This window comes from Lepisma saccharinum, chromosome 1 (assembly GCF_977018435.1).
Source record: "Lepisma saccharinum chromosome 1, izLepSacc3.1, whole genome shotgun sequence".
NCBI lineage: Eukaryota > Metazoa > Arthropoda > Insecta > Zygentoma > Lepismatidae > Lepisma > Lepisma saccharinum.
The window spans coordinates 183,654,315-183,680,677 of NC_139229.1; the positions used below are offsets into that span (position 1 = coordinate 183,654,315).

Here is a 26,363-nt window from a genome sequence, read left to right on the forward strand (position 1 = left end):
AACAAAGAAGTTGGTATTGGTTTCACCAACATCAGCATCTTACAGCCCCCTTCCAGCATAATAATTTTCATATAGAATTTTTGTTACGAACAATGTGTATTTTTCATTATAAATGGACCATCCTATTGGGGGTGATGTGATCAGCACCATGCTCCAACCACCACCACCCTCAGGTACCTATTGAAAAAGAGACTGGGAGAGCCACAGACCCACTTATGTACAGGCATTGTTGAAAAAATTCCTACTTAAGAGCAACCATCTGGGGAATATGACTCAGGTCTTCATGTGACAAGTCAAATGATCTACTGACTAAATGTTTTTAGTGTAGCCAGATTTAACGTCTTTTTTTTATCAGCAAAAATTTGATTTGCACAGATATAAAATACACTATATGCTCATTGTCTATTTTTTAAATAATTTTTGGGGATGACCATTTTCAGTACTTGTGACCAATCACAAAGTACACACACACACACAAGTCAAGCAAGTTCCACAGTGGTTTCATACCGGATACCAGAGTCTGCTACTATTTATTTTTAAGTAGCAACTCAATTGTCCTCCACATACAGTAAACACCAAGATTTTGGTGCATTTACTACAATATAACATTCAAAAGCAGTTACATTTTGTACACAACACTAAAATCAAAGACACAACAAGTAACATGTAGTTCACATTTGTACAGAATAGGAAATGTATTGGCAAACATGTAGCACATGACTATGTTATGCTTTAGTGTATTAATATAGGATTATCATGAATGTCTGTCATTGAAAGTTGGCCACACATCAACTCAGGGTCGTTATATTCTGATGTTGCACTTATCTTACAGGTGAAGGTCAGAAGTGTGTTTACAAGGCTGAAAGTGTCAGTTCCACTATTTTTTCAAATCTATGAATTGGAGTGTTAGGATTGATGCAGATAGTAATTCTATGTTCATGTTACGTTTGATGCTCATGCAATTTTACATCATTCTCAAATTTGTATATGCTTTCTGCATGTAGAAAAAATTTACTCTTTAAACAATGATGAAGGATAAGAGGAATTGGACATATGCCACCAGTCATATTTTGGGGCTAATTATTTTGTTTATTTGTGGTTTCCAGGGGGTCATTGACCTACTATACGCCCTCGTAAAATCACGTCTAGTTTTTTAATCAACAGATTTTGATGTTTTACACAATATAAAATTAGTTCCAGCATTCGGAAAACACAAATAATGGAGATATTTGATCCCAAAGTATGACCTGTGTAAGTAAAAACCTGCCATTGCAGAGTGTTTTCACCACTTTTTATTAGTAAAAACCAGTAGTATGCATGAAAAACCTAGAGAACATGTGCAAAAGATCACACCATCAAAGTTAGTGCTTCTAACATAACAAAACCATCGGAAATTGCTATAAGCACTAAACCTAACAGTCCTAATCTAACAACTTAAAATTATAAACACCAATAAATCTAACATTCCTACCAATAATTTTATTTCTATTTTGGTTGAATAAGTTATCAGACCCTTGTGTTTGATTTACTTTATTTTATAATACATTTATGAAATGGTAGGCAATGCCCGTCTGCCTCTGTTGTGGAATGACAGATGTGCTTTACTTCAGAATGACACATTTGCACGATCAAAAAAACAATGGAAAACGTTCACAAACAACATAATCTTCATAAACCATGCAAAATATGTCTGTACCATTTCCACATCATGAACAAATTTCCTATGTAAATGTGTGCCACTTGACACATTCATGCCTGCAACCATGTAGCACGAAGTGCATATTTTTAAGTGGTGTATGTAAATTCATGATGATTTTTTCATAAGTGATTGGCTAATTTGGCAAGAAATGTGGTAACATTTACAGGTATTGGTAATTTTGCATTGTTAGGTTGGGTTTAATGTTGATAGTAATCTGCCGTTTTAGGTTAGGAGTGCTAGGTTTGTCATTTTATTACATTGTTGTTAGATTAGTGAGCTAGGTTTGATGCTCTTAGAAATTTTTCGATATTCTAACTTGCACGTATTTTCGTGCTTGAAGAACAAAATTTGCTTTTTAAAAAGTCGTGAAACTGGTCCAGGATATGAGGAATTGGATGTACACTGGTCACACTTCAGGGGTAAATATCTCATGTATTTGTGGTTGTCTTGAAATACATTTCAAGCTTTGTAAAACATCCAAATTTGTAGATGAATAGAAAATAAGTCGAAATTTTCGTTGGTGTACGGCCGTTCACCTGGCCCCTTTTCTTCTTTTAAATTTACCAATGACATGCAACATTTTCATTCTAACATGGCTGTGAAGATTATCATCTGTATTTGCAACCTTTGTAGATGAAATTAATTTCCGCTTAAGATGTAATATCCGTTTGCCATCTATGTTGAGTACGTGGTTGTTGTTTGTTTTTTTGTTGTTGTTGAGGGCAGGTTTTCCTTTATCCGATAAACATTTTTACAAATCAATACTTGTACCTGTTATTTTTTTTTTTGCAAATACCCTACTAACCACATTAATTGAGTGAAAATTAATATATCATATTCCTTTTCATAAATTTCTGACATTTGCCAGCAATCTCAAACTTCTTCAAGAAAACAATAAATCCCTTTGCACATAAGTTATTGTTGTGCTACTGGCTGTTTAAATTTATTCTGTAACAGAAGAGGAGATATTCTGGGAAACTGTCAATTTAATATGGTTACATGACGTTTAATTATGCTGACCTTTTGTTATTGTTTTTGTACACAAAAAATTGTCATTGGCTCTACTTTTTAGATTTGAGTTTTATGAGTACTACGCTAGTTCTTGTTACGGATGTGGGAAATAATGCCTACCAGTTATTCATGTCCAGAAAAAAAGATGCTGTTGCTTCATTTAGATGGTTTCCAACTAATTTTTGTAACTGTGAAATTAATACTTCTCTATCAGTTGTTCCCATACAACTAAATTGCTGTAAAAGGCCTTGATCTATATCGTGATCCACATCCATGTTTCTCACTAACACAACATTAAATATAATCTTATGGAAAATATATATCTTCCTAAGTACTGTAATGTTCTTCAGGAAGTTGAACTATTTCTCAAAGTTCATAGAATATTGTGTTCTCATTACGTTTACTATTTACGCTTCACTATCAGTCACACTACCATCTCGATACCAGAAGACTTTCAATGACGTCATGTATGTCGTGGGGGGTAGAGGCTTCGTCCAACTTCGTCTGCTACATTCAATCGGAGAACGAGTATGCCTGCGGGCAAAATCTGCCACTATCCGGAACTTTAAATTTCAAGGGCCGATCTGCGGACCATAGGATTTTGCTCTTGTAACGCCCTAGAAAGTTATTAATTTTTAACTGTGCGTTCAAGAATCATTCCATGTACTTTTCAAAAGCGTAACAGCGATGTGTAGTTGTAATATTGCGGTTTATTGAAAAGAAAAGCTTATTTTAGCATAATCCTGCTTTGATTTTCTTTCATGATTAAACTAGAGAAATAAGTGTTCGATTTATTAACAACGATGATTGGTCCTTGTGCAAAAGATGTTATTGCAGAAAAGAATACCGGAAGGAAAAACTTCTGTAGTGAGCTCTCAAGTTCGAATCGCGCTTCAGAAAGTTCGCAAAGTGCAGTGAGGAAAATGTTCCATTTTAAGCATAATACTCTTGAAAGTGTGCAAGAACGCAAGCCGCTCGAGGCTGGTGATTCTCCTGCAAGGGTTGAAGTTGTTATCGTTGAAGGAACATGGAGCGAACCAAATCAAGATACCGCTAATTCTGAACATTCATGTACGATTGACTCTAGAGCGAAGATTTCAAAGAATGAAACTTGGTACAAAAGAAACCATTTTAATTCGAAGGGGCAATGCTCTACCTTTTACGAGCACTGCCAGAATCCATTGCAAGAAATGATTATTGAAACAGACTCGGATTCTTTAAGTGACAATTCCTTAATTTTAATTAACGAGGATTGCAGCAACAATAGTGCCAAAGAAAATGAAGATTCTAATTTGTTGTGGCTCTTGGACTTTCGCGTCGATTCATTGTTTAAAATAAGTGAATACGTTGGTCATGACCACAGTTACCAAGGATTTCAAACAGATTCTAGCATTATGTCAGCCAAGGGAGGTAAGACATTTACTATATTATTTGTTTTACTAGTTTCCATATACCAAGTAGTGTCTTTGAATAAGTACCATTATTCGTAATAATGCATTACCAAAGTAGTGCCAATGTCAGGAAGGGTAATGTTCCTGCAGTTAAAAATGATATGTGTATGTTCGAAAATATATAAGTTTTATCAACTGTCGCTGGTCAGTCAAAGGAACAAATCACTCACGGCTTTAGAGCATAAACTTTCACTTATTCCAAGTAAATGATAACGTCTCGCCCAAAATTACTATCTATCTGAGCTTACGTAATCTGTTGTTGAGGAACCTAAACTTCTGATATTCGAGTTAGGTTGCAGTGTGAAATGAATCGGATGCCCTGGGTTTAGCCGTTCTTTTTGTGTCTGTGTGTGTAGGGGGGCGGGGTCTGTGATAGGGTTCGAACCTCCATATTTCTGTAGGATTCCCAAGAAATGAGTGACCACAGAGTACTGTCATTTCTTGTAATGAACAGTGTTCAAAGTGAGGGGATGGAATGGTATCCCCCAGCTAGAAAAGAAATATGCAAAACTTCCTTTCCCCCAGTTGGCTGGTTGTCACTGTTAAACCATAAGACCCCAATACTAGACCAAACATTTCCCCAGCCAGTGGCGTGCCCAGGATTTTCGAAAGGGGGGGCTTACGTATACTTTTTTTTAGTAGTCAATCCTCGTTTTGCCATCTTTTCCTGTCCTTAACTTTCTTTTTTTAGAAATACTTGGCCAAAGGGGGTTATGACCCCATCAACCCCCTCTCTCCTCTTGAGCACGCCACTGCTCACACCTAACATTTTCCCACTTCAAGCACTGGTAATGTACATGTCTTGCGTTAGGGTATGGATAACCTAATAATATGACGTTCATTTTAATTTGTGTGCCTTTTACTTTAATTCATAATAATGTACGTTCAAATATTCTTCACGGCACTTTTTCCTTCGTTATTGCAACTACTGCACTGATAACAATCCGCTTCGGATGTATATATATTTATATATGACTCGGGGCTAACAACATCGTGGGGTCCCCCTAACAATTTCAGTTATAACTTTTAGGCCATGTCATGTTAACATGTTAATTGGCTCCTTGCATTATGTATATTTTCCCAAATTTCAAATATATCATTTGTTTTCCATTTTGTGGCCCTTTCCCAATCAATTTCGCCCCAATGGAAGTCCGGGCTGTAGTCTCCCAAGGTCTCCTAAATCCGGGTCTGATTACAATATGAACTTAAGCTTTTATCAATTCCTCTCCAAATACCGTGTACATTTCCAAGAACGGAATTCATTGTAGTTTGGAGGTTATGCTTTTATTAAGGATGAAGTTATGTATATACCCATGTATCATTTTTTATTACTGGAAGATTCGTCCTTTTATGACAGGCTGATATATGTGTGAGAATTGGCCAGTTTGCATGTCTGTTATTACTTATTAGTATAGATTTGCAAAATGCATTGTGTAAGTCTATTTTTTCCCCAGAGGCTAACTGATAGGATGTTATTTGTGAACTGATGGGCGTTATTTATGACCGCCCCTGCATCAATTTCACCATATCATCACTCATCCTCATCTTCGCGATTAGCCAAAAAGTGGCAGAATATAGAATTAAAATAAACAAAATCAATGAATTAATCAATCTTGCTCACACTCTAAACTCGTGAAATCACCTGAAGAGAAGACGTTGTAAAAATAATCTGACTCTACCATAATATGAATCAACGTGTATGAAAAAGGTTTGGCAACGATGAACATTCTCTCTTTATCTTTTCCAGGAGATGGAGACACCGTGTGTTACAGTCGAGTGTTCCTCTCGGACTCGAGTAATATGCAGAGATCGAACCCCATCCCTTACACAGAGGGCTTTAGCAGGGCTCCAGTGGACCACAGTCCTAAGAAGCCGCCCTACACCTACACAGAGCTCATTGAACACGCTCTGAAGGAAAAGGGGGAGCTTACGGTGTCAGGCATTTATCAGTGGATCTCGTAAGTACACTTTCTTTTACCCTTCCATTGTTTGTGATTTGTTTTTACAGCAATGCTTGGAATATGATGGCTAGGGAACGGAACTTTATGTGCTAAAAAACTCAGAAATACGTATTTTTTTATGTGTCATAAATGTTGAAAATATGTGATAAAAACAGGAAAATATGTGAAAAATAAAAAAAAAAAACATTTGGTAACAAAAACAAAATATTACATGCATTTTAAACACCTGAAATCAGTTTCTAAATGCTTACCTCTTAGTGAGCTATTTCTTGGAAGAGTTGCAGTGGATCACCATAGTTTTTCCAAATTCTCCATTGTAATCTGTGACGATTATCTCTAAAAAGCATCTTATATTGCGAGGAAGATCGCTCCACGTCACAAGAAACAATTCTTGCATATTTGAAACACGAAATGCCACTAACGCTGAAGTTTTCCAAAGCTTCCTCATCTTCTACTTCACCTTCCAAAACACGTGCAATTTGGCACAAAGTTTGAAAACCTTGATTTTTTAGACATTAGCACTTGGGGGTTAGATCCAGTGGGGGTAATATTTTCCCTCAGTAGGATCGTAGGCGAGGCGCCAGAAGTCTGCCAGCGAGCGTGTTCAAAGACAAAACAAACCTAACACTCTCGATATGAAAGAGGTGCGGAGAATAAACATTTTTCCTTCTAGAATTTCGAGGTAGCTGAAGTAAATGAGCGATTTATGTATTTAAAATGAAAATTCACAAAATATGTATTTACATACGGAAAACTGGAAAATATGTGTTTTTATGTAAAATAAAATTTGCTGTGTTGACATATAAGGCTATGATCAGAATTTTGGCAAAAACGAAGGTCTCTATCTTATCGCAGAAAAAAACAACATTTATTTACCTAACGTTCCGTTCCCTAATGATAACTTACATATAAAAGGCAGAAGAATGCTTCAATCACGTAGTCATTTTAACCTGTCGTATTTACTGAATGGATTAATGTATCTGCCGAGTGTTCTCTGCAACGAATATTATTGAAACAAGTGTGGCACCATATATTTAGAAAGGACAACTTCGAATGCGTTTTCAGCAAGACAACGCGCCAGCTCACCCTTCCGGAATTACAGTTGCCGACTGCAGTAGCGTTGATGTAAGTTATTACCACAACTCTTGTGTAAATATCCTGGAAACGCCCCCTCTTTTTCAAAATTTCCATTTGACTCGTAGTGTACTCTGATGGTACTTTCAATAGCATTCAACTTCAGTCTGATAAAACTGATCGCAGCTTTCGAAAGCCCGGATTTGCTTTGCCGTTATTGTAATGGTTAACCATGTCGCCTTGTAGTCAGGGAGTCCAGGTTCAGTTCCACGTGGCGTGGACATACGATAAGTTTTCTATGCAGCGTGTGATTCGCATGTGCTAAGATAATCTATTTGCGAAGTTGAAAGGCCATTTGAATAAATACTTTCAAATCCCAGACTGTGATCCTTCAACGTGAATTCGGTGACATTCATTATCACTGAAGACTTACTTTCAAAAATGCATCCCGTGTTCTCACAACAAACTGAAGTATATTGTAGGTCTACGCACACGGCTAGAGATTATTATACAATTTTCAAATAATAGATGTTCGATACCCGGTGGAGGTATATTGCACAGTGATTCGGACCCCACTTTAAACTGTAGGTTCAGTCCCGATAATCGATCTGTGCATAAAGTTGAATTAAAAAAAAAACATTTCAAATTCAAATTCAACTAATAGATGATGATTTTAAAATTTATTGTGTACCTATTTGTCAGTTAGTACTGGGATTTACGAGAGGACATAATAAACATAATAAATATTGCAAAAGTACAAGAATTGAAATCAGGTTTACAACAAGAAGAAACGATTTGTAAGCAATGAGTCCCCGGCAGTCTTTAGTGACTCGGATGCTAATTCCCGGGTTCGAATCCCAGCCTGGGCATGGGCATTCACTCATCCTTATCTTCGCGATTAACCAAAAATGGCAGAAAAGCGAAGTAAAAAAACAAATCAATCATCCAATCTGATTCTAATTTATTTTAAACATTATTTCAGTTCCGATTAACTCGATTCATGATTTCACTACTGTAAATTCGAGGCACGTCCTTTCCATAGGTGTTGGTTTGTGTTCTTTCTTCAGTAGAATTCACTCTCATCGTCGTCGTTAACCTACACAGTGACAGTGCGACCTCCTGCACACCTGAATTAGGGGTGCCCAGTAGCGCAACCACAAGGGGGGGGGGGCAAGGGGACATTGCTTCCCCAACCTTGAAGGGAACTGAGTTCTAGGGGGGGGGGCAAGGGGGCAAACATTGACGGCCAAGTGTACCTGCAGGGGGCAATTACCGACCACAACTTCAAATTTTATGCAAATAAAAATACTGTTCGTAAAATGTTCTTGCTTGCTTCGCTCGCAATTCCTGCTTTTCTTAGTCTTATCAAGTTCAGAACCGCAGCTAGGGGGCAGTGGGAGTCGGCCCTGGGCGCCGAACGATCTAAATGAAAATAACTTGTAAAATTGATTGATTGATTTGTGGTTTTAAGTCCATTTTATGCACAGAAAGTCTGGACCTACAGTTTAAGAGTGGGATCGAAACAACTGTGCCTCTATCGGGTATCGAACCCGGGACCCCTTGATCACAAGGCGACGATTACACCATCGGGGAGGCACAAATGTTGTAACGGAGAGAATGCATTGGCGTCCCGTGAAATTATTTGCACCCTATTAAATAAATACTGATTTCAGCGTGCAAAAAAAATGGATCCAAAAATGTTCTTGCTTGCTTCGCTCGCAATATTTCATTGTTCTCTCTGCAATGGATTGTAAATTACTAGACAGAAATAATACTTGTCTTCATTGATTTTCTTTTAAATGCATGATCAATTGTTTTGAGGAAAGGGAGTGTGCACATTTGAGAGACAATTTATGAAATTTTTGCTTTTGGTTTATTGTGAGATGGATGAATTAGTTGTGTAATGCATTTAAATAATATCTGTTGTATATTATATGAATTAAAGAAACTTTGAATACGGACACAATTTAGTGTCCACGTCGCTCCATGTTGTGTATATGTGAAACACGTATTGTGCATGAAAGTTATACATGTTAATTTCTTAATGTAAAAAAGAAGAATGTGGAATGCATTTATCAATCATTTTCTGTCTTTCAAAAATTGTTTGTGTGCTTGTTTTCCATTATTAATGTCAAATTGAACGTGTTGAAAAATAATTCAAATCCCTTGTTCGAATACCAACTTCTACCTCCTTTTGCATAATTTACAAGGGTAATAACATCTTCGATACTGTCACTACTACTACTACTACTAATAATAATAATACTGTTGGTCTCGTTTCGAATCCCGGCTTGGGCATGGATGTTTGTGAGTGTCCATTCATCAATTTCATCATGTCATCACTCATCCCAATTTTAGCCAAAAGTGGCACAATAAGCGAAGTAAAATAAAGCAAATCAATAATAATATAATAACATTATTATTATTAACATTATTATTATTATTATTATTATTATTATTGGTACGTTTATCCTGGTACTTGCCCCCTTCCAGACAAAAATTCGTGGTTGCGCCTCTGGGGGTGCCCTATATAAATCGAGATTCACAACTTTTCAACTACATTATTTGGAAAGTTCTTCTCTCTTAAATATTCAAAATTATCAATGGTTAGAACAAAGAGTTACTTAATAACTTGGTACAGTGGGATCCATGAGTGTTACCGTGCAAATTGTCCATGACTATTTTCATTAATTTTTCTCTTACATCCTATGTGTTTTTAAGCTATGGATTATTGTGTATGCTGGTGCAGAAGTTGTCAACAGCTTGTTTTGAGTTTTATTTTAATTCTTGAAGCTCTTATTGGGTCAAATAAGTGCACGACCATGGTGATGGACAATTTGCACGGTAATACTCATGGATCTTACTGTACGAACCCAAGCATTTGGGGGGTAACTCGGAGACCTCTCCGCGTCATATCGCTGCCACTAGCTTTACAGTAGAACAGCGTAAGATAAGCAAAATGTTATTTTAACAAGGAGTCATGAAACGAAATTTTATGACCAGCTCATCAAAGCAAAGTTTGCATTCTAGGTGCCTAATGGTAAAGCTGTTAACAATGTCACTTGCGTGGGGCACTGAGGGCGACTTGCACTTGCTCACCGTCATTAGCAGATGAGCGGAAATCAAACATGGAGGGAACGGTAGTTGTTGATGATAACCAACAAACTCGGCAGGTGTCGCCCATGTGCACACGTAACGTGTGGGAAGAATGAGGGAAGGGTAATAACCTCCCCACTGCGATCGCAAAACCATGAAAGAGTTGGGACTTCCTGTTGCTGCATGGGCAATTTCGTTCTTCGATGATGGGGAACTTCTGGATGTCTGACCCTATCTTATTAATCAATAGGGCGATTTTTCCCCCATTCCTTTCTTTTGTCAGCGTTGAAAGTATTCGTGTATATCGCTGGTTCTGATTGGACGATCATTTTCATACGGTGGAAGTCGAGTTGGGTCTTATCATTGCTGGTAAAACGGTCAATAGCTTGTGCCAGGTACGGTTGAACACATGGCCCTGATGGTCACGTGCGCAAAACAAGAACCCGACACGACTAGGAAGTTCCATGTTCCTAATCGTAGTATAAGCTGAGATGATGCAGACTCCCCCTTCCACCGACGTTTTAATGTATGGGTACAAATATTTTAAATTACAAAGACAGGAAAGGATGTAATAATAACATTACTGTTTTTAACGATCATGGATAGTAAATGCATTTTATGAATAGTTCTAACATTGATTGATCGATTGACTTAATTGACGTTTAAGTCTTAAGTCCGCTTTATGCACAGATAGGCTAATCGGGACTGGACCTACAATTTGAAGTGGGATCCGAATCACTATGCGCCTCCAACGGGTATTGAACCCATAACCTCTTGATTAAAAGACGACGGCGTTACCACTACGCAATCGGGGAGGACAATAAATCTAACAAAATTGAGGAAATGTTTGAAGACTTTCATTAAATATAAAACTCCATCGGTAATATTTTGTTGAATTTACACAATTATTCTTCAGGTGTACACCAGATGATTTCGACTAGTTTTCTTTAATCGGTTGCAAAAGTCTTGAGTCTGTGGACGCAGGTTTTAATTCATACAACACGCGAATGATGCGCAGACTGCGCGTTTGCATCTATAATTTAAGCCTTATTCCTTGATGCTCATCTGGGTTTTAGTAATAATATGTGAGTTCTGTTTCAGTGTTAAAACAGTTACATTACTTTTAAAAAATATATTAACTTGAGTGCAATTAGCATTCGAAATATCTCACATTACATCAAAATAACATTTTACTCAACTAAACTAATTGAAATCAACAATCTTAATATAACGTTTTTGTACTCAAATAGGTCTTGTGAATGCTTAACTTACAACATACATTCAATGGAAATGTTTTTGCCTGGGAAGAATGGTTTCGATAGATACTCTTCGCCTTGGTTTGTTGTGTTCATCAAATAACTTACGGCCATCTTCAAGGAGGGTAAAGGGAAGTCGATTAACCCCCTTTGGAATAACGAAATTTGCCTACTTCTCCTTCCTCCCTCCTTTTTACTTGTAACTGTGTTGTCTCTTTCGTTTCTTGTATCTTCTCTCTAGCTTTCGATCTTTTCTTGGTTTTAGTACTGCTTCGTTCGAGTATACTTCCTCTCTTCTTGACCATTTCTTTTCTTATTCTTTCGCTCCCATTTTCTGTCATTTTTTTGTTCATTGTTTATCAATCTTCTTTCTGCTGTTCTTCTTCCTCCTCCCTCTCTATCTTTCTGCTTTTTCTTATGTATTTATCTTTCCATTCTCTTTTTTATTTTATTTATTTCTCTTTCTATCTCCTATTTCTTTCTTTCTCTCTCTCTTTCTGGCTTCTTTACTTATTTTCTTTCTTTCTTTCTCTCCCTCTCTCACACACACACTTTTATTTCTTCCTTTGTATCTCTCTTTCTGGCTTCTCTATTTCTTTCTCCATCCAACTCTTTCTTTATCTCTGTCGATTTTATATACCTTTGTCTCTCACTTACATGTTTCTTTCTTTCTATCTCGCTTCCCTATTTCTCTCTCTATTTCTCTCTGTGTGTTTGGGGAGGCGCTTCTTTCTTATCTCTTCTTTTTTTCTATTTTCCTCGACACAGTTTTTTCATATGATGTCTTGTAAACACGATTTTGACCTCTCTTGGAAGTTTTTATGCTCGGGGTCGTCTATCGGTGTGTTGATTTTTTCCCCCGTTACTTTGGATCATATCATTGCAATGTACAGCCAACGGAAAAGATAATAGTGGCAAATAAAATAGTCCATCACTATTTTTGCTTTTTTGTACTCTATATCTATACTCCATGAGGCCTTAGAAAGATCGCTTCGCGGGCTTTCAGCAGACGACAATATGGGTGTGTGTCTGCGAGAACCAATCAGGTCCGCGAATGAGCGAGCCCGGTTGCCACATCTAGCTCGCTGCACCCTTCTGGAAGGGTGAATGACCTCTGCCTCTTGCTACCTCGGCCTGTTTGTTCGGCTGAGGAGCAGACGACACGAGAGTATCGGCAATAGTGTGCGAGCAACGTCTGCTGTTAGTCCGCGAAATGCTCTTTCTAAGGCCTCCTGCACTATAGTGTTGATTTAAGGATGAAATTCTGCTTAGTGGCTTTTTTATTTCAATCTATGGTCATCACATTGTGGAAAATAGACAATGAAAATATCAATGGACAATTCACATATTACTTTTGCCGTTGGGTGTAGGCATCTAATACTGCAACAGCATTTCGCCGATCACCATGGTGGCGGAGTGCTTAGCACAGCGCGCTACGACGCCATGGGTCCTGGATTCGAATCTTGACCTGGGCATGGGTGTTATTTGTGAGTGTTCCTTCATCAATTTCATCATATCATCACTCATTGTCATCGTTGAGATTTGCCAGAAGTGGCAGAAAGGCGACGTAAAATAACCTACCTCAATCAATCCAACATCATTTCGGGTCTTCTCTTTGTTCCACATTTTTGGATCTGCGCCCCCAACTCCCATAGAAAACCCTGGGTACGGGCCTGATCATGTAGGTGAGTGTAGAATGCAGGCAAAATATTTGATCTTACTGCCCTATAATTGATTGATTTGGTGTTTTAAGTCCACTTTATGCACAATAAGGCTAATCGGGACTGGACCTACAGTTTAAAGTGGGATCCGAATCACTATGCGCCTCCAGCGGGTATCAAACCCGGGACCCCTTGATTACAAGGCGACGACGATACCACTGCGCCATCGGGGAGGCCTTTCTGCCCTATACAGCCAGATTGTCCTTGTAATTCCATTCTCGAAATAAAAAAGCCACAGACCGACAGATTCAACTGTGGCGAACATGTTAGAGTGCAAATCAGCAAAGCTGAAAATTGTATCCCGCCCGCCCTTGTCAACTACCGATATTTCAAGAAACATTGTACATTGAGTTTTATTGTCGACTTGATGCACAATAAGGATAATCGGGACCGGACCTACAGTTGAAAATGGGATCCGTGTGCCTCCAACGGGTATCGAACCCGGGAGTCATTGATTCCAAGGCGACGACGTTACCACTACGTCGTCTGCGAGACACACTGTATATTGAAAGATAAACTTTATTGCTGAGAATATCTACCGAATACTACTGTCTACCAGGGCAAATTTATCGATATCAGGCTCTGTAGTAGCTAAGTTTATGCACGAAGGCACAATTCATTGTCTCAGCGAGTCTATCCCACAATTATGCAAAACATACGAATGTCCATTCTAAGATAAAACAATCCGTGTCTGATGTCATTTTGAAGGTCTATAGAACGTCGTACTCCCCTTTTAGAAAATTAGTATCGATAGTAGGCGCCGCAAGGGTTGCTCCAACTTATTTTTATCCGCGCATTTGTTAATAATAATGTCTATCATAGAAATAAGAAAAGCATGAACATTTTGAATTCTGCCTTGCAGACTAGTCCGGTGCAAACAGCCTCAAGTACTGACGCACTAATTCAAACAAGCAGTTTTTCCAAACAATTTCTAATTAAAAAAAGCAGTCTTTCCAAACAGTTTCCTGGCGTCAGTACTAGCAGTAGAGGAGTGCATTCCACATCGACGTAGTCCACGTTGCAGACTACCGAAGAAAGAAATTCAGCAACGTTCGAGCGGATCGAAAAGAATGCAGTACGAAAGCAGACTGCACGCAACCAGTTGCATTGCTAGGAAATGTTGGTTGCATAACTACAAGGGGTAAATCGGATCCTCACATGCAGCTTGAATTGTGATTTTCTACATTTCCTATTTTTATTTGTTCTAAAATATTCGGAGTAAGGCTACAACTATCGTAATGCACCTTACGATTCACGCATGTTTTCGCCCACGCTGACTATTTTCCACATTTTTCTTTTAGCTGTATTAAAATATTCTGAGGACATGAAAATAGGGAAATTCCATAACGGAAGGCTGTTCATAACAACTTCACTTTGGAATAAAATATGCAAACAATATGTTCTATTCACTTGACGTACGCTGATTTAACAGATTCAGTAAATGCTGACATTTATACAGTTTAACAGCGATACACTCATTTTCACGCTTTGGAAACTTGATTAGGAAAGTGTGAGCTTTCACTGAGAAGAATAAAAAACGAGGTTCAAGATTCGAGACCAGGCCTGGACGTGAATGTTCCTTTGTGTGTGCCCATTCATGAATTTCATCTAATTTCAAATCACCTTATTGTCGCGATTAGCTTAAATAGGCAAGGAAACGACGTCAAATAAGAAACGAAATACATGAAGCCACTTTGGTGGTTAAGAGCATTCGTGATCTTTTTACTGAAGGCGTTCCAGTCGTGAGACTCGGTCTGAACTAGGGATGGTCAAATCCGGATAAAATTTTAACCGGATATCGGATAATTTTCTATCTTATCTTCAAATATCCATAGCGGATATCGGATAATTTGAAATCATTATCCGGATTTTGTACCGATCCCTAGTCTGAACAAGGGTGTTTTTGTGAATATCTCTTCATCGACTTTATCTCATCATTCATTCTCATCGTCTTATCATCTTAAAGAGGTAAATAAAAGCGACATATAAGAGAACAATACAAAATATAAGAATGAAGGAACGATTACGTATACAAAAGAGTAGGATTTCAACGAAATCAAATAATATGTATTGAATCGATGCATTACTGATTTGGGTGTAACGAATCAGAAATGCATTAGGAAAATAAGAAGAACAGCATTGCAAGTGATGATCACGAGGCATAGCCAGGCTGCCTCAAGAGTTTTTGAGCGTCGTTGTTTATGTTTTTATTACTGAAGGGTGTATGAACGGAACCACAAAAGGCAAACATCAAAGTACATCACGCTAGGGTGCGTGACTTATATGTGTCATTATTGGAAAAATACCTTCCACGTTTGTGGCCGGGCGAGAGTGTTCCTCAGACGTTGATCGCCAACTAGTTGGAAATTGATTGCGGCACTCTGGGCTGCGTTTTGCGTCTCCGCCATTACTAATTAATGAAATTTCTGCGTTCACTTAGCACGGAAAGTGAGCATTGGAGGAAGGACTATTTTTTTCTATTTGGACAGTAGACAGGTGCGCGTCACACTTGCGAAGTCGACTTACTGTAATTGCAGCTATCGAAACTTTTCGAATCAGTGACAAATGTTTACACGACATGTTTGTTCAGGAGACAATATTTTGCAATGCTTAACAGTTTTGTTCTGCCTTTTTGTGAACATGGTCCACTTCCGAATACGACAAAGTAACATTTATGATTCCATTTTTGTTCCAATTTAGCTTTACTTTTATGAGTAAATGAATGAGTTGGTGTTTTAAGTCCACTTTATGCACAGTAAGGCTAATCGGGACTGGACCTACAGTTTAAAATGGGATCTGAACCACTTGTGCCTCCACCGGGTATCGAACCCGGGACCCCTTGATTAAAAGGCAATGACGCTACCACTACGCCATTGGGAAGGCCCTTACTTTTATGAGGGAGAGGTAATTTTTACAAACGAAGTACTTCCGATAAAATTTCAATCCACTTGCGGATTAACGTCTTCTTTCTTGAGAGGCGAGGGATTTGTCTGCCTCCCACTGAGTTGTCGCAGTTATGTAAAATCATATTTTTGGAATTTTTATGACAGTTAAAATTTAATTTTATGTGGAAATCAGAAACAACAAACACACATTAACAAATACTTTTTCCACAGAAATGCAGTTTATGAACAGAATGTAGGTGAAATATTCAGAAAATTGTTAAATGTCTCGGCATATGTCATAATATTATATGTTACCAGATTTGCCCAAATTTCTGTGTAAGTGATCGATCCTTCTTTTATTACCAGAACTTGCAAATTACTGTCCGACGCTGTGAACAAGGCTTTGCACGCGGATACATTTTGCATCTTTATTTTCGAATGGAAAGTGTTCGTTCCCAAGTCAAATTTTCCATCTAGTGAAGAATCTCCCATACTTATGCTTTAATTGCATTACATTGGGTGCAGTGTTCGCAAGCTGTTTGAAGTCCATTTTTATGCTCAAATGTGCTATGACGGCTATACAATATATTTCTATAGGGAAATGTCAGAATCGTATGAAATCGTGCCAGTGAAACGTGAACTGTCTCACAAGCAAAGACTCTTGGGACATCACAGTGGTCCAGATGCATGGAAAACCAGGTCAAAATTCACTGTTTGGTCTATGATATCAGGATGCAGATTTTTTCACAAATTCTATTATTTTAGGGAAGGAATACAATATTTGGACAGTATTATGATATTTTAATGCCAATTGCACTCACAATACATTAAACCACGACTTATGCGTTGTTCAACGTATTTACAATTTCCATCTCGATCGGTTTCAACATCAGCCATTGACTGGAAGGGACGTTTAAGGAAGTCTAATACGTACATCGTTTTGAAGTGTCTATCTCAGACTGCTCTGTGGAGATGACTGGATTCAAGGATGCGAAGGATTACATGCATCATTCCCCCCCCCCCCACCCCCACCCGAGAATTGGTCCGAGTATGGTGTTTTCAAGTATCTTGTGAATGGAAGCTGGCATGTTGATAGAGCGAGAAGTGCAGCTCAATTTTCTGCTTGGTCCCCATCTCAAATTTCACCACGTTTAGGCCCAGTCCATAAGATAAGGATAATTGCTTGAGGAGGTTTCTGTCTATTCCCGTTATATCCACCACTTGCTTGGAGTACTGGGAAAAAATATTTTTTTATGTATTTTTGTCGTTCGACGTCTCACTTTCTATTTGCCTTGGTAAAAGGTAAAAAGGTAAAGTGCTCCCCTATGCTTAGCACCACGCCATGAAGGCGTATAGGGGGTGTGGGGGTAACGCCCCACACTTTCTTGATCCGGTCGTGAGTGGGGGTGATGTGATCAGCATCACGCCCCTGGGTGCATCTATAATGATGCCTAATTCCATCTTCATCTCGGCTTGTATCTTCTGTTTTATTTTCTTCATCAACTGTTTATTTACTTTTCAACTCACCTGCCATTCTTTGATTTCCATGCAGTTCCACGAAGTGTAACGTACCTTGGAGAGGCTAATCCGGAATGTGCCCAGATTTTCGTTCCTGCTAAAATCTATTACCTTCATATTTTTGGGAGTCGTGTCACACACACACACACACATGCCACTAATCTACAATAATGTCACTATTGTGTAGATCTGGGCTAAGTTAGCGCATATAACACTTTTCTGTGAGAGCCGTGGTTTTCTTTTTTAATTGAAGTCTGATCGGCAAGCAAAATCTTGTCGTTGAAGGTAAAAGATTTTGTCAAATAGCAACTTTTCCTAGTTTCTTACATTCATAGTGTATCTTAAGCTGCACAAGGGGTGTGTGAAGAAAATGTCTGTGTCTTGAAATCCTTCTTCCTTGGCCCTATGCTTACATTGAAATTACCCAGATGTCCATCCCAACCCAATTTCAGAAGAATGAAGATCTCGCGTATCCAATTTCATTTTACGACTTTTTTTTTAAAAAAGGGGCAAGAACGGGCGAAAACTACTTTTGGATCCTGAAACTAGAAATATTATTCTAACATAAGATGGTTTAACTTGAGCTTGTTTGAGTCATTTTGTAACTCAACGAGAAGTATCGAAAGAGAAGAAATCTGTGGCTTTTAGCACTAACTTGAGTTCCGGCACATTAACAATTCAAAACTTGATTAAACCAAATGACAAAAATATCTCCTTATAATTAAAGCTTAAAACCAACAAAAAATAAGTTTCAAACCGCAATTGGCATCCGATAAATGATTATAAAGACACAAAACTAACTACGTGGAAAAGTCCTTTCTGCAACAAACTAACAAAGATCACATCATAGCCAAACTTCAAGGATTGGTAGCCAACTGAAGGCGACAATTATTGTGTGACATCAGGTAGTTTTCAATAGAATGGACCTTTTACTCTAGAATTATAAGAGTACCAAATCTACTTTCGCAATTTCAATTTTGGGATTTTTGCCAGGTTTTGCATTCACTTGGACCATGTACAAGTCCTTCTCATAGCTTCTCTGCATATTTCATGTATATTTAATGCAGTGGAGGTAGGTGATGGGCAGGTTATTGCAAGGTTAGGTCGTTAGTCAGTTGAAAGCCAACGTAGCAAGATGAAAACGGGAACAGCTTATAATTATGATTAATAGTGGTAGCAGCAATAGCAGCATATATTGTTTCTACTATAAAATTGTCGTTATTCACGGACGACAGAAGAGTGAGGAGAGGGGAGCACGTTACCACAATAATCCATAATAGTGTGTTTATTGTATAGTATAGTATACTGTCACATCATGGTGAGACTGGCAGATTGAGCTATTTTCACCTTTGTGTTAAGTACTTATACAATTATATTTCACACATTATCAACTTTGTAAGTTAAATTATTCACACGAACTATGAAGCATAACATGTAAAAATAATGTCAGTATTATTATTATTATCATCATCATCTTAGAAACAAATTACACACAGTGACAAATCATGAGACTCCGTGAAAATAGCACAGAAGATAGGTTTAGAACCTGGTGAAGGCGGTCTCTCTCTCTCTTTGTGTATGTATGTGTGTGTGTGTGTGTGTGTGTGTATGTGCGTATGTATACCCCCCATATACGCGTATGTAGGATTGATATAAACTGGTGCACAGCGGCGTGTTGGGGAAGGGTGTCGGTGGGGTTATAGCCCTTCTTTGGCATACTTTCCCTTTAAAGAAAGAAGGCTGGATCTAAGAAATATAAAAAAAATGTAGCATAGAGTACTGAAATACTGCCATAACGTTGCATTATTAAATTTCTGGGCGCTCTGGTATTGCCGCAGTATTGACAGCAACGCACTATTAATAATGAATTTATCTAGTTTACTTCAATTTCAAGCTAAGCCATTTTGCCCGCTGGTATAATTGCGTAGGTTTTTTAGATCAATCGCTTGCATTATTACTACAAACTGATAATGTTCCAACGAAGCAATGAGGGGGAGGGGGGAAGACGACCGTTGAATAAAGATGGAAGAAAATGTCTTGGATGGGGCAAGAAAATGAAGTCGAGTGGAAACTAATTGAACTGATCAAGTTGAAGTGGAGACAGCAAGGGTTGTGTGGCATCAGGAACGCGCTGAAGCAAGATCCGTGAGTCAGAAACTTCCTCTGCCCAGTCCCAACAGTACCACTCCGTACCACCTCGCGTGCTTCGTATCACCCCAGCATTCCACACAGCGACAACAAACTGTCAATATCCGCTAGCCACGCTCACCTCCGGTTGATAGCCATCTGGCAAGGGTTCTGCAGGCCCAAGTTCCCTCTGATGGAAGGGGAAGGGTATTTATTGTGCGCAACACAATTGTTTTATCCCCGACAATGTTTTCTTTTGCCAAGTGACCGTTTCACCTGAAAATTCGCCTTGCTACCTTCTTGTCATTCTTAATCTCACATTGTATATTTTAATATATAGGTATACACGAATAAAAATACATATGGGGCATTTCATGTGAAAGTGTCCCTGAACCTCAACTTTTAAGATTAAATGCAATGCAACTTTATCCAATCTTGTGAGCGAACAATCTAAATTCGTCTTTTGGATAAAAATTCAAGTATTATACATAATTAAGATAGAAAGTAGAAGGTATTTTGCATATTATTAGTTTATTTTAACTTTTTGATTCACTTGTGTTTTCTATTGTGTCCCACCCGTGACACCAAGACACAACTAATTTCTCCCTCAATTCCACTAGAATATTCAAAGGTCAATCTTTGTCTTAAATATTTTATTTTCATCAATTGACAATTCACAGAAATTAAAATAAATTTATTATTAAGTATAGAGCCAGTGTTTCGTCTGTCCCATCCGTGACACAAAATTGCTCACTTATAAGTACACATCTGGGAAAGTATTTGAAGGGTATAGTTATGTTTAATCAACAGTGTTAGGCTTCATATTTCATTGCACAGAACTTGAAGAAAAATATTGCTTAACGTATCAGTAGAATAGTTACTTTAATATAAAAGAAATGTAGTCCGCGTGCCCCACCCGTAATAATGGAATGGCCCATATACATACATGTATAGATTAAATAAGATAGATAGATAAATACATCCTTATGTATCCTGACAAGGGATCACACATAAGCTATCACAGTTTCCGAATTAGCATTGGCAATTTGGCAATTACCATTAGGTTGGAATATAGCTTAAATTCACCTACTAAGTTTGGATAAGTAATTAAGGGGACGTATTCAGATGGTCACAGGTTCAAATACCGCTGCCAACGATCATAACTAAGGTTTTGGCAGACTATTACCAAGGTCCCTATTCCTGGCATTTAATTTGCTTACATTTTCTAAATCTCCTTCGGTAGAGTTCCTAACTTAGTTTTCTTCTTGGGATATGCAATAAAATATTATGTATGTTCTTTTCAACGATAGAGAGCAATGAATTATTACATTTATCGGAAAATCGGGAGGCGAAGTCAGTCACTTCCCCTTATAACTTAGTTTTTTGAAGTAATGAAAAAATTTTCAAGACGATATTTATAAAATTCATGTAGGATATTACATAATTTTGCATACATTTTATTATACTTTTAATTGTGAATATATGTGTATTGAGTAAAAAGAAGCGATGAGCAGAGCGATAAATAAGAAAGAATATTAATTTAGTCAAAAATACTGAGGTATGCGTGAGAGGATGTAAATAATAAAAATAATACTACAATGTAATTTGGATTTGCGTCTCCCCGTTAGTGTGGCGGAAAATGATTTCGTATCGTAATCGTGGAGTACTGGGTTCGATTCCTGGAGGAGGAACGTTGCAAAGTGGTTGAGATTCCACTTTAAACTATAGGCCCAGTCCTAATTTGCCTGTCTTAGCATAAAATGAATTTAAACGTTGCCAATGTATATAAAATACTTTTTTAATTGTCTACTCTGAAACTTCTGAAGAAAAAAAGACTTCCCTCGTAAGCCTTGAAAACACGCAACGCAAGGGTGAATTATTGCTACTGACCTGTCCCTCTGTCACGCCCTCATCGCAGTTAACTGAAGTATGCAAGGCCATTATTTAAATCGACCAACCAGAAGCCTTCTTCTAAGAAAAGAAAAGTAAGAGCCAAATATCGTAAACTTTCAAGTATAAATGTTCAACTGTTTTTTTAAAGACTAGATTAAAGAGTAAGTAAGGAGGCGGGTGACGTCAGGATTAGTTCGTTTATTTGAATTTCTGCCTTATCGCGAGTGCAATGTTTAATTTTTAAAGATGTTAATATATTTTTATGAGAACTTTTGGTTTTATTTTAAATATTATGGTAGAAATCGGCTTGGTGGAATGGAACATAAAACAACACTGCAAAGCCGGTTTCACAGTTAATTTCTGAGAACTCATGCGAATATATGCGAAATTTATTGTCCCTATATTTATTTCTGAAAACAGAGTAACTCGAGGACAGGATATACATTTGGAGGCCCAGAGCTGATAGCATGGGGGAGAGGGGAACGGGAGCTCTAGTAACTGCTGATAGGCCTGTGTATGTTATCTTCCAATATCAAATATAATGATCCAATTTTATATGTATTTTTCTTATTTTACGTCGCTTAGGCTAATTGCAACGATGGAAATGAATGATAATTGGCTGAAAGCGAAGAGACATACACAAAGTAACAAGCATGGCTCGACCGAGTCGAGAATCGAACATGGAACATTCTGTGGCGAGGTTATGAGTCGACCACAATGTCAGTTTGTTATTCGTCTCTCATATTTTGACCGCGTTGCAGGACCCCTCCCATTCTCTCATCCCCCATATTTTGCGGCCCTTTTGAAAGCTGTTTCGGTTTCCAGGTGGATTCACCATTCTAAAGTCTCTCTCCGGATACGGGCAATCCTATATGAGAACTTCGTATAGATGTGATTTGCGGCGGTCTCGATTTTATGTAGATTTCCTGTAAACAACCTACAGTAAACTCAGTGTCTGTGACACTTCATTGGCAGAATGAACAATTTATTTGTGAAGAAAGCCTCCTTTGTAGCAACAGATGTAAATGCTGATGCTATCACAAGAATCGATGTTTCGTGTTTGGCAAGCCCGACAACCGACATTGATTGTTTCCTTTTGATTGTTGCGATAAGATTGTGCGTGCGACAGTGCGAATGACCGGAAATGATACACATTGTCGAGAAATATTGTACTATTGCACACAGTGGCGGCGATTCGGGAGGCATGGAAGACATTAGCCCCCCACTTTTGCCATTTTTTTTCCTCCGCGCTATGTCCTCTTAATGCTAAGCCTTGTCTGCAAAGAGAAAGTAATCTGCCCCCAGTTTTGGCACCCAATCGCCACTACTGATAATGCGTACCAATTGAACTTACTGGATGACACTGGCGCACGTAGGATTTTTTCGGGGGGGCTGAACTTGTGAACTTGGATGGTACATAAACAGTTTTAATCTGCGAGGTACAAAATTCGTCTTTCATATACACACACATACATATATAATTCCATTTTAGAAGAGCACACATGGATTTCCTGTTTTTACATAAATACATTTTATTTCTTTATGTTTTGGAATTTATGGTTATTTTAAACTAGACCTCGTTTTCGGCTCATTTCGAATGTGATAGAACTGAAAATCAGAATTTTGTCATTTGAAAGTAGCGGACAAACATGCATCTATTCATTTTAATGCAGGGCGCGATTTGAAGGGGCAATAGGAGGGGTCCCGCCCCCTTCTTATTTTGAAACATCAAATCTCTGGTTATGAATAACACATCTCAACCGGGTATCATTATTTCCAACCCACTTGTAAACTATACCGTACTTATGGTGGTTCAGTTGAATTCAATTAAGTTTATTGCATCATACCTACACACAAAAATTTCGTTACGCAATTTATGGCGACTCTGTAAAGTGGCGCCAATTTATATGGGTTCGTGGGACCCAAGTCCACCCAATAATTTGAGATTTTTTGTGAACTTATAATTCAAGTGTTAGCACAACCAATGTTTTCGAAAAAACGCCCCAGGCTGTCTCAGTTTTAGATGCCATGTAATCGGTATTTTTTCAGACTTCTGGTGTTTCACAAGTACTTTTGTATCGAATACTAAAACTGGGTTGTGTTTCTGACGTATGTTGGGTCACTTCGTCGTTTAATCCTGTACGAGAGCTTGTTTAGATCTGTAGTGTTTTGTTGTCATAAAAATAAGTCGACATGGTCCCTAATCGACGCGTGGGAGGTTCAGGTTTGAAGGATTGGTAAAACATTTGGTAAAGTAGTTATTTATGATGGAATTTGCTGTATTTTAAGACTCTCTACAAGAAATTACTATCATTGTACATTCAAAATCAAAATGCTTCAGTATTTAGAACAAAGCAAGAAATTGACATGGCTTCTCTCGAAACATTGAAACCAACTGATTCACCGTGTAGGAGGACGGTGGTTCAGGAGTTAGAAGAAAACCATTTGTTCGAAAGCAATTTTTTAAATCTTTGGTGGACAATATGAATAGCCGGTTTGAAGACTTAGGTTTCTTTTCGCATGTGGTCCTTTTAAATGCACACACACGGCATTTCGATGATTAGGAACCTGTGTTTTATCGTGACATTCCAGGTGAAATTTAATGTAAGCGAAAGCATGTGTGCGTCACTAGTTAAATATTTTCACATTTACAAAGAAAATCCAAAACACATTTCTACCTCACTCAAGATTATGTGAATTCAATTGAAATTGTACCAATACTTACAGCTGAATGTGAACGCCGGTTCAGTGCCATGATTATGAATCTAACCTTTACTGAACAGTTTGAGATTAAATATATTTGCTTGGATCATAAAATGCATCGGCGTATATCAATTTTCGTGATATCCAGTTGTTAGTGTTTTATTTTCATGAGATATGAGATCCAATTACCATTTCAAACCTTCGTTTTAAAAGTTATCCAAACTCAAAAATGGTTATCGGGAGTCAGTTTAAGTTTTTTTTCTGACTTCATTTGATTTTTTTTTTTGTTTTCTAAAAATTTCTGAGAAGCTGTAGCCCCTTCAGCCCTTTCCGCGTACGCCAGTGCTGGATGGTGACATTGTTCTTGTCAAGAGCACCACAACCTTAGGAATTACTCATAGATAATACCTGCCACCACGTAAAAGTCTTCGCTCCTTAAAAAAGATCAATACAGTACTCTATGGGGTGCATGGTAATATTTAATGAAGTCGTTTAAGAGATCCAAATTTCTCGCAACGTTTTTTTGGTAATATTTTTGCGGTATTCATAAAACGAGATAAACAAGGATTATGAATTGGGACAAAACTCTATACCGTGTGATTACAAATTATTGGACGATTTCATAAGACTATATGAAGATTAATACGTACATTATCTTACAAGGTAGGTTATCTAAGTGATCCCCTTCCGATTTCCATGAAACTTGGCAGGTGTATAGAGGAGCCCAAAGGAAGAAATGCGTGTTTTTGTGTTTCAGCTAAAAAACTGTTTTAGGGGGCAAAAAAAAACCTCAAATGTTAAGATGAGAACAAATTGAAGTGGGGATCTGACCCCTGTGCCCCCCTCCGATTTCCATCAAACTTGGCAGGTGTATAGAGGGGCCTAAAGGAAGAAATACGTGTTTTGTGCTTCAACTAAAAAAACAGTTTTAGGGGGCAAACCCCCTCAAATGTCAAGATGAGGAGAAATTGAAGTGGGGATCTGACCCCGAAACCACGTAAATATGGCATAGGAAGAACACGCACATATAATTGGAACACACACAGCACAGAACTGTAGGATTGTTGGTACAAAACGCAAGTGCTATCGTGAAGGACGATAGCGGTTGAAGTTCTGTGCTAATAGTACTGGAAGATACACAAGTGGGACACTTGAGATATGAAGTGCATATCACTGGTAAACACAGCTCTGTGCTGAGTGTGTTCCAATTATATGTGCCTGTTCTTCCTATGCCATATTTACGTGGTTTCGGGGTCAGATCCCCACTTCAATTTCCTCATCTTGACATTTGAGGTTCCCCCAAAACAGTTTTTTTTAGCTGAAACACAAAAACACGTATTTCTTCCTTTGGGCTCCTCTATACACCTGCCAAGCTTCATGGAAATCGGAGGGGACACACGGGTCAGATATCTACTTCAATTTGTCCTCATCTTGACATTTGAGGGATTTTTGCCCCCTAAAACCGTTTTTTAGCTTAAACAAAAAAAAACATATTTCTTCCTTTGGGTCCCTTTATACACCTGCCAAGTTTCATGGAAATCGGAGGAGGACACAGGGGTCAGATCCCCACATCAATTTCTCCTCATCTTGACATTTGAAGGGGTTTTGCCCCCTAAAACAGTTTTTTTTAGCCGAAACAAACAAGAAAAACACGTATTTCTTCCTTTGAGTCCCTCTATACACCTCCCAAGTTTCAAGGAAATCGGATGGGGACAGTTAGATAACCTCCCTTGTTAGTGTCATTTGAAAGAGGGAAGTTTGAAGTTTTTTTTACCAACTTTAGATGCACTCGATGTTAGCCCCACGTAATACGGCAGACGTCCAGGCAGTGATCTCATTCTTGCCAAACCCTCTCAAGCATGTCTGGTGTGACGTTCTCGATGGCTCTGTTGATGCGCCTTCTCAATTCTGGCAGTGTAGCTGGAAGTGGAGGGATGTAATCATTGTCCTTGACGAACCCCCACAGGA

At 38.2% G+C, this 26,363-nt stretch overlaps 2 protein-coding genes across 3 annotated transcripts in view; one reads left to right on the forward strand and one right to left on the reverse strand.

Moving 5' to 3' along the window:
- The window catches only part of LOC146004967 (protein ILRUN), a 54,145-nt gene extending 51,003 nt beyond the window's left edge, over window positions 1-3,142 (reverse strand). Inside the window, exon 1 of the mRNA XM_083144047.1 lies at window positions 2,831-3,142. Within this exon, the coding sequence (XP_083000173.1) occupies window positions 2,831-2,985 (155 nt within the window). The 5' untranslated portion in view covers window positions 2,986-3,142. The remainder of the gene's footprint in view (window positions 1-2,830) is intronic.
- Window positions 3,143-3,241: 99 nt separating this feature from the next.
- The window catches only part of LOC145990561 (uncharacterized), a 53,192-nt gene continuing 30,070 nt past the window's right edge, over window positions 3,242-26,363 (forward strand). For both annotated transcript variants that reach the window (XM_083126256.1, XM_083126258.1), the window contains exons 1-2: window positions 3,242-4,120; window positions 5,909-6,119. In XM_083126256.1, the coding sequence (XP_082982382.1) occupies window positions 3,514-4,120; window positions 5,909-6,119 (818 nt within the window). In that variant the 5' untranslated portion in view covers window positions 3,242-3,513. The remainder of the gene's footprint in view (window positions 4,121-5,908; window positions 6,120-26,363) is intronic.